We start from the raw sequence: 11,685 nt of genomic DNA on the forward strand, positions 1-11,685 counted from the left end.
AAGTAGGTGTTAGTTGTCTAAAACTACTAAATTGGTTTACATGGGTGTCTGTCTACCTACCTGGTTTTACAACTAGGTATCTATTTTGAAAAGCACACAGCTGTCTATTTTTTTTCTGTATACAGGTATATAAATCCTTCAAGATATTGGTATGTAAGAGTCTGTTGTCTCATGTGTTATGCTTTCACATTTTAACTACCTATGGTACTAGGCACTTAATGAATACAGCTGTTTGACAGGGTTTTATGGGTGAGAAATAGATAAACACTACTTAATTTACATGAACCACTACCCTAGGTAATTAAAATACATTTGAGTTAGAACCTTGATGATAAAGAGGTAAAGGAAACTGATGAAAATGTTAGAAAAATATGGGTACCTAGTTAGATATAGTACTGAAATTTCATAGACATAAATGTAGAACAAACCCTGAAAGGTTAATAAAATGGGATTTTTAAAGAACAATGCATGACAACTGACTGCAGAATAGCACAAAAACCACTTACCTGATGTAGAGAACTGATGTGCCGTTTACAATTCTCTTCCAACCTAAGGGCACGGTTATTGTCTGTGGAGAATCACTTTGCACCACTGTCCTAGAGCTTAGCTCTGGAGTGTCAGGTGGGTGAGGCAGAACAGGAGTTGGAAGCACAGCTAGAACAACACCATCTGCAGTCCGCACTAGCTGTGGTGCACCACTCTCACCTTCACTAACTATACCTCTACTCACTCCCACTTGCTGATTAAGTATGCTTATACTTTGATTCACAATAGATTGATGAGATACACTCTGTTCTAAGAATTGATAGTTCACAAAACTCTTGCACACAGATAGCTCTCTTTCACTACAGTTTGCCCCTTCACCACCACTCTGTACTGTTATATTCTCACTATATTGACTTTGGCCATGACGCAATGCTGCCGGGTGAATAGAACTCATAGTATTATCTGCACCTATAGGACCAGAGCATCTTGCCTGGTATGCTGCCAAATCTACAGCTTCTACTGGTAATCTACTATGAAAAGTTTCAACACTGTTATATTCTGCACCCACTTGATCAACACAATCTCTTTTGATACTCAGGACTCCTGGTTGGTCACTTCTACTGTCTTCAGTTTTTATACATGTTTCTTTGCTATAGTGTTGAGAAACTGGATAAAATTCGGTTCTTTGACTGATGTTATCAGGAGATCCATAAACACCAACTTTTCCATCATGCCCATCATTCAAATGTTTATAAAATATGGTACCAGGCAGGTTCCTCTGATCACTTCTATCCAGTTGTGTTCTGTAGACTGTATTTCTTGGCAGGTTCACTTGGTGGTGTAGATTATCAGGGATGTAGAGGGCATCCAAGGGAGGCGGCGGAACGTTGGCAGGCGCGACGGAGGCGGCGACGGGCGGCGGGTCCGGGGCCGCGGCGCCGGGCTCTAGCTGGCGCGGGTCCGCCACGTACACCACCACGCGCGGAGTGCCCGGCACGCCCGCTCGCGACGCGCCCACACTCGCGGGCTTGCCTGACATCGCGCACAAACATCACACGCCGCGTAACTCGGCTGCTTACTAGCTGAACGCGCCGTAACGCGAGCTACTGATGGGACTCCACCTGGCATCGCTTTCGAGCAGCCTCGAATCATTGCTCGGCGGCCTCCTTCTCACTTGAAGCCTCTGGACCATCATCGGCTGTTGGGTTTTTATGGACCAAAGTCATCAATCTTGTTTTAGTTGTTTTATGACAGCCTTACGACCGACTAATAACTTTATGGCGGAGCCCGATTGGGACCCATTGTAAAATCTCCAATAGCTTGTTGTAAAACAAGTAGATAATAGGCGGACTACTGTTATTGTATCTCATTCATAGGATTGAAACACATATTGACACACTTCAAAGGATGTAAAAGGGTCACAGAATAATAAGCTTTCGCTTCATCTTCGTATTTACACACGTCTTTTACACTTTTAATCACAATAACATATTCAAATTGTTCCAATAGATCTCCGTTCATAAGCGAGATGAATTCAAAACTAATATCTCACAATCAAAATCCGATGCTAACAAAGTGAGACACTGCAAATAACGAATGAAAGAAAAGAACTTGCACATAAACGATACGACATGAATAGGTATACTTATAAAATCACAACTCACTTCTTTCTTTCTTTTCTCGTAATATGTTACTATTGGAGGAAAAAGGACGCATTATGAAGCATTAGTGACATCTATTTGTTAATTGAAAAACTTCGGAATCATCTGTTTTACCGACATTTAAAATTGACATTCTCGTAGTTGTTAGCGACGAGATTTTGCATTTTAGTTTAATTTCATGAGTTGTATTCATGTACATATTTGATAGTAGCATGGGATAAAAACGTTATTATTTTATATAATTTAAACATGCACTGTATCATTTCGTCGTATTTTAGCTTTTGCAAAAAAAAATAGGTAGACTTAAAATAAGTCATATATTTTTTTTTTTCATTCATACTTGACGTACTATTGAATTTGACGTTTTTGTCATATGTTTATGAATGTAAAATGTTGTTCTGTGCTACCCTATAACCTATTTTAAAAGCGTGAATCGAATTGTTATCCTAACACAAGCTTGTGTATTAATTAAAAGCTACTATAATGAAGCGAAAATCGTCCAATTTACACGACGAAGAGGCCAAGTATGTAAAATTATGCTATTGCTCTTATTATTTCGACAATAATGTAAATTATAACATAAAAAACACGTTAACTTCGTTTTCATATATCATCTTATCCAATACCTCGATACGATAATTATGAGTATTATTGTTAAGATCTGCTTCAGGGTGTGAATTTAAATGAGGTTATATTTGCATGTAATTAAATTAATGTACATAAATAAAGGGATATGGTCTCTTCCTTCCCCTGTGAGAGGAAGGCGTGATTTTATAAATGTATGTATGTGTATCACGAGTAGTTGTTCTGAGCCTAGTTAATAATTTATGAATACAGGTATGTATTTAGTAGTATATATTTATTTCAGTTTTTCGATAACCACAGCACAAGCTCTGTTTAGTTTACAAACACATGATTTTGTGTGAGTTGTCAAATAACATCTATGTTAATTGATTTCCACCCATTGTTTAGAATTAGATGACCATGTGTGTAAGTTGTCTAAATATGTATTTATTATTTACTACTTGTTTTTATTACAGGGTTTCACAGCTGCTGTTCAACAAATCAAAGAATTTCATAGAAAATTTAAACGCTAAGAGTAAAGATGAAGTCCACGCCGACTTTAAGCCTGCATGGATTGATGAAGATGATGAGAATTTTCAAGCAAATATCATACCAAATGTGAACAGTAAATCATTGTACACTGAAAAACTTAAACTGAAGTATGAAACTTTAATGGGTACACCGAGTTGGGCTGCTCTTAATAAAAGAAGTAAGGATAATGATGAACAAGATGAAATATTACGAACTGTTGGTCATTTGCATAAAAGTAAATCGAAGCTTTTACCAAAAGATTTTATAGAGATCAAAAAGTTCCCACAAATTAATGCAGCTACTAAGAATGAGGGTTCAATTATATCTTGCATAGAGTTTCATCCCAAGATTAGTGCTGCTCTTGTTGCTGGAAATTCTGGTGCTGTGTCTCTATTCTCCATTGGTGGTGATGAAAATAACAAAATACACAGTTTTGATTTACAAAAATGGAATATTAGTGCAGCACAGTTTACTCCTGATGGATCTGAAGCATTCATAGCAGCTAAAAGCAGCCACACATACTGTGTTTACAACCTAGTTAAGGCTGAACCTAAGTTGATCCAACTCCCAAAAGTGGTAAAAAGACCAAACATTTTCCAATTATCATCAGATGGCAAATACATTGTAACATGTGATGGGTTTGAGGAGGTATATTTGATATGTTCAGCTTCTAAAGAACTTTTGAAATCTTTAAAGCATAACTCCAATATTGCATCAGTAGCATTTAACCAGGACTGTAGTCAGCTGTACTGTTATAGTATTGATGGACAAATTACCATATGGGATCTATCAACATATAGGGTTCTAAAAAAGTTCTATGATAATGGTTGTGTCACAGCATCTTGTTTGACAACAAGCCCTTGTGGCAAATTGTTAGCTGCAGGTAGTGGTGAGGGAATAGTCAACATTTATCAGACAGACAATTTAACCACATCAGAACCTTTGCCATTTAAAGTAATATCAAACTTAACAACAAAAATAACGACACTGAAGTTTAATGCAACTACAGAAATACTTGCGGCATCATCATCTTATTATCCAAATGCTGCTAAACTTGTTCATATTCCATCATATCATGTTTTTGCAAATTTCCCCAATCAATCTAATAATGTAAATCATGTGAACACTATGAGTTTTTCACCTAACAGTGGTTACATGGCTTTGGGGAACAATAAAGGGTGTGCTTACTTGTACAGACTGAAGTATTACAAAAATTATTAATAAATATGTTTTTTCTAGAATACACTTGTTTTTATTTAAAAAAATCTTCATTGTTATTAATTATTGCATTAAGTTATCTTCATTGATTTGATTTGAGCAATGTCTTTATTTCAAGCATTGAAGAGTTTAATTAGTGTGACCAAGAGGCTGATGCAGAAGTTTTTTTTTGTTTTTTTTTTTTAGATAACACCCGCACTAAGAATTGCTCTTGTGTCGCGGTGACTTTTACAAACATAAAAACAACGGACATAAAGTACAACCAGACCCAAAACGATTATTTGTGCATCGCACAAATAATTGTTCCGTATGGGAATCGAACCCACGACCTCCCGACGCAGTGGTATCGGCGGCTTGCTAATTATGTGCAAACGATACAGCGACTGCCATGAAACGATAAAATATCGCGATCCAATGGGCACAGCTAGATACGACAGTCACTACAGTCAATTTGGGTAACATTGAACGTGGGTATTTAAACTTGTTTCGATTATTTTTTCATATGAAACCAACGCAATTAATAAAAGTTTTCAAAACTAAAATGAATCTTTATCAATTGTGTTGGTTTCATATCAAAAAATAAGCGAAACTAGTTCAAATTCCCACGTTCAATGTTACCCAAGTTGACTGGGCACGATAACATTTTTTGATGACAAACAGTCGATATAATGGGAACAGCTAAAGACGACATTTGAACTACACGACTATCTGTCGTCACGACATAGTGGGAACGCGCCCTTAGTGCATAATTTTCGCAGTGTGATATACCTGCCTTTGCGCTGTCAACTAATTATCTTCAAAAATCATCTGTGGTTCTTATCGAGGTCTCGGCGGTAGCGGACAATGTCCGTATACCCAGCAGGGCCCTTCGTCTGATTCGATTGAATACTAAAGTTTCACTTAGGTAATATTTTATACCTTCCGAATAGTGTAAGTAAAATAATTGTACCTCAACAGTTATGCGAGAAAATTGAATTAATTTCCAGCAGGGCCCTCCGTGGTTTGAAGGTCTTCAGACCTGTAGTGTATGTGCCTGTATAGCGGTGCATTAGTACCTTTAGATTATCTTCGTTTTCTTGAAAAAAAGTTATTAGTTTATAAGAAATATACCTACAAAATGTTTATAATGCCAGCAGGGCCCTTTTTTGTTTTGGGGGTTTCAGTCCAAACAATCATATTTCCTAGCAGCATTCTATTTGTACTTTTCAAAAAACTTATCGCTTAATTCAAATAATGAATAATAATAAGTAAATAAATCAGATAAAAAAAATCTAAAAAAATAAAATTACTCTGATATCTAAAGATGGCTATACTTATTATTTGATTATTATTAATATACGTACCTGATATAACATACGAACTGATTTTTATTTAATTGCTTGCATCACATAAATAATACAACAATAAGTATATGCGATGTTATGGTAATTATGATTTTGGAGATTTATGAGACTGGAGAGTGACATAGGCTACTTTTTACCGCGGTAAAACCTCTCATTCATTTGACCACGCGGGTGGAGTCGCTGGCAACAGCTAGTATAACATACAAACTGATTTTTATTTCATTGGTCGCATCACATAAATAATCAAATAATAAGTATAGCCATCTTTAGATATCAGAGTAATTTTATTTTTTTAGATTTTTTTATCTGATTTATTTACTTATTATTATTCATTATTTGAATTAAGCGATAAGTTTTTTGAAAAGTACAAATAGAATGCTGCTAGGAAATATGATTGTTTGGACTGAAACCCCCAAAACAAAAAAGGGCCCTGCTGGCATTATAAACATTTTGTAGGTATATTTCTTATAAACTAATAACTTTTTTTCAAGAAAACAAAGATAATCTAAAGGTACTAATGCACCGCTATACAGGCACATACACTACAGGTCTGAAGACCTTCAAACCACGGAGGGCCCTGCTGGAAATTAATTAAATTTTCTCGCATAACTGTTGAGGTACAATTATTTTACTTACACTATTCGGAAGGTATAAAATATTACCTAAGTGAAACTTTAGTATTCAATCGAATCAGACGAAGGGCCCTGCTGGGTATACGGACATTAGCGGACAGACAATACAATGGATTTATTATAAAACACTCACTCCATACCTACCGTGAATAACTGTAGAATAAATAGCACACAGTGACAATGTCTTCTGCCTATAATATGCGTTTGCGCATCGTTCGTGCGCGTAGCTGTGCCAAAATACGCGTATTTTTATGCGTCTGACTATGTACAGAACTAAAAATATATGGGTACAAAATAAAACAAGCTTTATGAGACAAAAAGTTTATTTAAATCTAATATTTATTCAGCTATTTCACCAGAAAAATTGTAACACAAGCCATTGGGTACTCATAACCATTCAACCACAAGTTCAAGAAATAAAATAAATCACAGACCTACAATATGTAGAGGATGGTAGTAAATGTTCCCTTTAAAAACTTAAACTAACTGATGTATAATATAAGTTATGATCAAAATTATAAATTAAATAAATAGGGCTTCTGGATTATTACAAAACTTTTTGAAAGTGTTCATGTTTTCATTACAGTGCCAGAGTTAATGTGTCAATCAAATCAAATCAAATCTAGGAATATATATTATATTCCGCATATTTCCTTAAATTACCTTGTCTCTCACAAAATGTAAAGCTTTTATTTATTTACATTAAATAAAAACTGATCATTTTGTTTAAAAATGTTTGCATGCAATGACAGTCCCTTCTTCCTATATTGCAATGAGTTTACTAGCAAGGATAAATAACATGCCGAATTCTGTTCATTAGGAGAATTAATAGCGTACTGCAGAATAAAAAGATAGTATATTATTATGATGCAATGGCTACTGGCAGGAAACATGTTACACATCATTATACCGGTAAGGAATATAACGCGTCTGAGTTTTAAACAATGTATGCAGCTAAAATAAAATGTAAATGTTAAGCATCAGTATACATATAAATTGTCATATAAAAGAAACATATAGAAAACCAAAATCACAGCATGGTTACGTCAATCAATACATGAAGGTGAGACACTTCAATGGACCTAAATTGAGACTGGATAACCCAAACGATTGGCTATAGCAACACTACAGAAAAAAGATGCCTGAATTCTTAATACTGCTAGTTCTCAATACATTTTTTAACACAATGAAACACTTACTAACTTAAGACATGTTTTAAAGTAAAAAACATTGAAGAACTAAAGTTTACTATTGTCTACTGTGTCAAGAATTTTATGAAATTATTATGAAAATACAAACAAGCGTATGTTAAATCATTGCTCAATCTGGAATTGTTATGAATTATACCAATCTAGAAACGATTGCATGTATAGTCAGCACTCTAGACATTGCTTAGAAGCTAGGTCTAAAGGATCAATTCCAAATTTCACCAGTTACAATCACAATAGAATGTTCTACAATGACAGTTATTTCAGTAAATCTAGTTATGTTAAAAACATTGTCTAACCAAATGTAGTAGGAAATTAGCAACATATTACATAATTTCAAGTATGTCTATATTATGTGTATGAAGTATTGTGTCCAATATAATATTATGTATTTAAATAGTGATAAAGTGATAGATTAGTTTAGGTCCATCGACTGCACTTATATGACAGATAAGCGGTGATGTCTAGCTTGTAGCACATTGGACTCTATTCATACCAGGATGGTCTTCATCCTCGTCATGAGCATTTGATGATTGGTGGGCACGCTGTCTACGTGCTTCTTGTTGAGGATCCAAATCCATAAGCTGACATTCTTCAGCTAGTTCGGGAATCTCAATCTAAAACACAACAAATTATGTGTTGATTAACTTTATCATTAGTGAATATGTTATTCACTAATCATTCTTCATAGGAACTTACATTGAACATTTATACTAAGCATGACATTGCATAATCCAACCAAGTGAAATGACGCAATACACTTACGCCGTCTTTTAGTCTTAGATATTTGAATAAATGTAATTAAAATTTGACTTACTCTTGGTCTAGCTGGCAGACAGTTCTCCAGGGCAGGAATGACTTCAGGGGGAATGCGATTAGGGAAGTTCACGAAGAATTGTATGATGAGTTGGCCCTTCTCAAATGGATTTTTGTACATTGGCATACCTATAATGAGAGTGTTGAGTTTACAATTCATGACAGCATAATGACAAAAATATTTAGTTCAGATATGTCAGATAACTTAGATGAAATACAAACCTTCATTCAGAACACACTTGACTCTACCATGCTTGGTAACCTCGCCAGGCAATACAGTAATGACAATGTCTCTGTCATCCAGAGTTCGGATTACTTTCTGGAATCCACACAAGGCTTCAACAAGTTCAATATTCAAGCGCATAATGAGATCATTGCCTGAACGTCTGAATACCTAGAAAAGAAAACAATAAACATCAGATCTGTACTATTTATAGGCAGTGGATTGTCTTATCCTACATATTTTTTTGTATTTGCTTGTCTTTGTGGGAGGCTAACAAAATAAGTCAGGGATTTCCAATAAACTCTAAAGAACACTCATGAGACACGAAAACCATCAAATAGTTGTAGTCTGTATTAATTAATTTAGTTTGGGATATACTTAATAATAGTACAGGTATATCCATATTACTGTACTGTATATTGACTGCTATTGAAATTCCAGTAAACACTGCTAGATTTGTCAGTCTGTTAGACTAGCTAACCTATGCATGCAAAGTAATTGGATTAAATTATATCATTCATTTCTATGGTGCATTGTTACAATACAACATTGTTTCCCCTTTGCATAATAATTTAATAACTAGTAACTATTTAACTTACATCATGTTCCTTTTCTTCTAAAACGATAACAAGGTCACCCGGTTCCAGGCCGGGCTCTTGGTCACCTTCTCCTCCAAACACAATCTTTTGGCCATCAGTCATACCCTTGTCAACATGAACTTCTAGGATTTTACGATCACGCACAGTTTTGCGGCCCTGTAATCCAAATATATAGGTATTTCAAAATTGTTAACCTACTTACATGGTCAACTGTAAAGCTGTAACTTAACAATACAAATTAAGTATTCTGATTTAATACTGATTATTATTTATTTCCTTTGTTCCAATTAAATGAACCTTGACAAATTTAAATTTAGATACATGGAACATAAAATGTTACGCATTGATACCATACCTGGCAGACTTTACAGCGGTCCTTAGGGTCAATGATCTCTCGCTGGCCACGGCATTCAGTACACACAGTCTGAATCTGATGGATCATGCCTGGAGCTAACTGTTGAATCTGAACCTGCATGCCAGTGCCACGGCAAGTAGGGCAAGTTTGGACTGCACCCTGAGAATTAAAAAAACAGTAAATGAGTAAAGGGTTTGTCCCAACAAATTTATTAATTGATGAACACAGAACATAGACTAAAATACAAGCAAGTTAATTTTGATGCTTGACAAACAAATGATTTTCAGCTCTTATATAACGGATATACAGTTTTCTGGCTGAATTATTGAAGTGATGTATGGATGACTGGCATTGGACCAGTCAATCATTGGAGAGATCATCTAGTATACTGAATGACTGATGCCTGCACTAAAAGAACAATATCAATAACATACTAATATACATACCTTCTTACCACCACGTCCCTCACATTTCTCACAGATAACATTCTTCTGCAATGCTAATTTTCGTACTGCTCCACAATAAAGCTCCTCAAGTGTTACAGACAGTTGATGAATAACATCTTTGTATTTCCTTTCACGGTCTCGCCGACGACCTCCACTGAACCCACCACCAAAGAACATGTCAAACAAGTCCATAGGTGATGAAAATCCACTGCCACCACCTCCTTCCTTCAAGGCTTGCTCTCCACCTGTTACATAAGAAAAATGTTATGCATATGCAATGTTTTGTATTTATGTGATAGATGTTTAAACAAACAAATGAATGACACTGTAAAACAATCAAAGATGGAAGTTGGTAAAGTATAACAAAGGATTTTCTTCTAGTACTGACTATTGTAAATAACCTTATTTACAAACCTTGGTCATAGATTCTTCTCTTGTCTGGATTTGATAGCACTTCATATGCCTGTGAAATTTGTTTGAACCTCTCTCCCTCATTTGGATTTTTATCAGGGTGATACTTCAAAGCTAATTTTCTATAGGCTTTTTTCAGTTCTTCTGTTGTGCAGTTGGTTTTAACACCTAAGATATCGTAATATGTCGTTTCTTTCACCATCTTTAGAACCTATGGATAGAACAATCATTATTATGTCGGCCGATACATACATTTTCATGAACATAAAGTTATGGAAAATTCTAGTAGGTACCTATAGTGAACGTACAAACTATCGATCAAAAGAAGACTAATATCATATCAGCAGCTAACACAATAATAAGTTGACTGTATGAATAAAAAATCAATATACATTAGCGTTGTCTCGATATTTCACGTGTCTAGCAAATACCATGCAACATATATCAATAAATACCATAGCTCTGGAATATTCCTAAATATTAGTCTACATTAGAAACTACGATGAAATAGGACTACCAAAAGAGGAGTTTTGGGCATAACTATCGTGAAATCATTCGATTTCTGACGAAATCTGCACAATCTCCATTTATCATTCCGCTTTTCAACTTCAACTAAATCGATGAAATAGAGTGTCATAATAACCTTACCTATAATTTTCTTTTGCTTAAAGACCTTATTTATGATAAATAGAACACGGAAAACTTCCAGAATCACTGATTCACAAATTGCACTACCACGATAAAATAGATGAGCACTTGAAACACGTCGTCGATCGCACGGGCACACGAGATTCGTTCAAATGACGTTTGATTTGATCGAACAAGGGTACCGCAGGTTTTCAGAGTCAGTCAATGGCTGGTAAGTTCCAGAAACTTCTACAAAATAGTGCTGGGCATAAACGATAGCAATAATGGCACTCCTACACTACGAATTTTTAGGCGATAGAGATCAGGAACTCGCCTTAAATGAATAATCGCCTCAAAGTTTTAAAATAATGTCTGGGTTATTGATAATTACGTTTCTTGGTGGTTTAATTATAACTGTTTATAGGTACGAAAAAAATATATATTGTACCAACCTTCGTAATTTTTAAAAATAACAGGAGGTAGATACCTACTCAATAGTAATCTTACCCTGAGGCAGGATATTCACTGTTTATAATTTGTTACGTGTTTTAGCAATGTCTACGTT

At 35.2% G+C, this 11,685-nt stretch overlaps 3 protein-coding genes across 5 annotated transcripts in view; 1 reads left to right on the top strand and 2 right to left on the bottom strand.

Annotated features, from left to right (window-relative positions):
• The window catches only part of LOC142973673 (uncharacterized), a 45,076-nt gene extending 42,913 nt beyond the window's left edge, over positions 1-2,163 (bottom strand). For 2 of the 3 annotated variants that reach the window (XR_012959520.1, XM_076115622.1), the window contains exon 1: positions 507-2,163. Coding sequence is in view for 2 of the 3 variants with exons in the window: in XM_076115622.1 (XP_075971737.1) it covers positions 507-1,525 (1,019 nt within the window). In the remaining variant the exon portion in view is untranslated. The remainder of the gene's footprint in view (positions 1-506) is intronic. The other variant, XM_076115621.1, reaches the window with a different exon arrangement.
• A 341-nt stretch (positions 2,164-2,504) lies between these two features.
• wcd (U3 small nucleolar RNA-associated protein 18 homolog wicked) lies at positions 2,505-4,483 on the top strand. Its single transcript, XM_076115624.1, has 2 exons — positions 2,505-2,671; positions 3,188-4,483. Exons 1-2 carry the CDS (start codon positions 2,631-2,633, stop codon positions 4,461-4,463), a joined length of 1,317 nt encoding a protein of 438 aa, XP_075971739.1. The 5' UTR covers positions 2,505-2,630; the 3' UTR covers positions 4,464-4,483.
• Positions 4,484-6,740: 2,257 nt separating this feature from the next.
• On the bottom strand, positions 6,741-11,358 carry Droj2 (DnaJ heat shock protein family (Hsp40) member A4-like). Its single transcript, XM_076115625.1, has 8 exons — positions 11,142-11,358; positions 10,497-10,704; positions 10,083-10,327; positions 9,637-9,795; positions 9,282-9,437; positions 8,682-8,853; positions 8,461-8,588; positions 6,741-8,260 (listed from the first exon to the last, which is right to left on the bottom strand). Exons 2-8 carry the CDS (start codon positions 10,693-10,695, stop codon positions 8,108-8,110), a joined length of 1,212 nt encoding a protein of 403 aa, XP_075971740.1. The 5' UTR covers positions 10,696-10,704; positions 11,142-11,358; the 3' UTR covers positions 6,741-8,107.
• Positions 11,359-11,685: the final 327 nt, after the last annotated feature.

Source organism: Anticarsia gemmatalis, chromosome 6 (assembly GCF_050436995.1).
Source record: "Anticarsia gemmatalis isolate Benzon Research Colony breed Stoneville strain chromosome 6, ilAntGemm2 primary, whole genome shotgun sequence".
NCBI lineage: Eukaryota > Metazoa > Arthropoda > Insecta > Lepidoptera > Erebidae > Anticarsia > Anticarsia gemmatalis.

Excerpts from the sequence above, each read along its gene's own strand:
- wcd (XM_076115624.1), top strand. The coding sequence starts at position 2,631 with ATGAAGCGAAAATCGTCCAATTTACACGACGAAGAGGCCAA. Across the intron at positions 2,672-3,187 it reads TTACACGACGAAGAGGCCAA|GGTTTCACAGCTGCTGTTCA; the intron begins GTATGTAAAATT and ends TTTTTATTACAG.
- Droj2 (XM_076115625.1), bottom strand. The coding sequence starts at position 10,695 with ATGGTGAAAGAAACGACATATTACGATATCTTAGGTGTTAAAACCAAC. Across the intron at positions 9,796-10,082 it reads AGGGACGTGGTGGTAAGAAG|GGTGCAGTCCAAACTTGCCC; the intron begins GTATGTATATTA and ends TTTAATTCTCAG. Across the intron at positions 9,438-9,636 it reads ACCGCTGTAAAGTCTGCCAG|GGCCGCAAAACTGTGCGTGA; the intron begins GTATGGTATCAA and ends TTTGGATTACAG.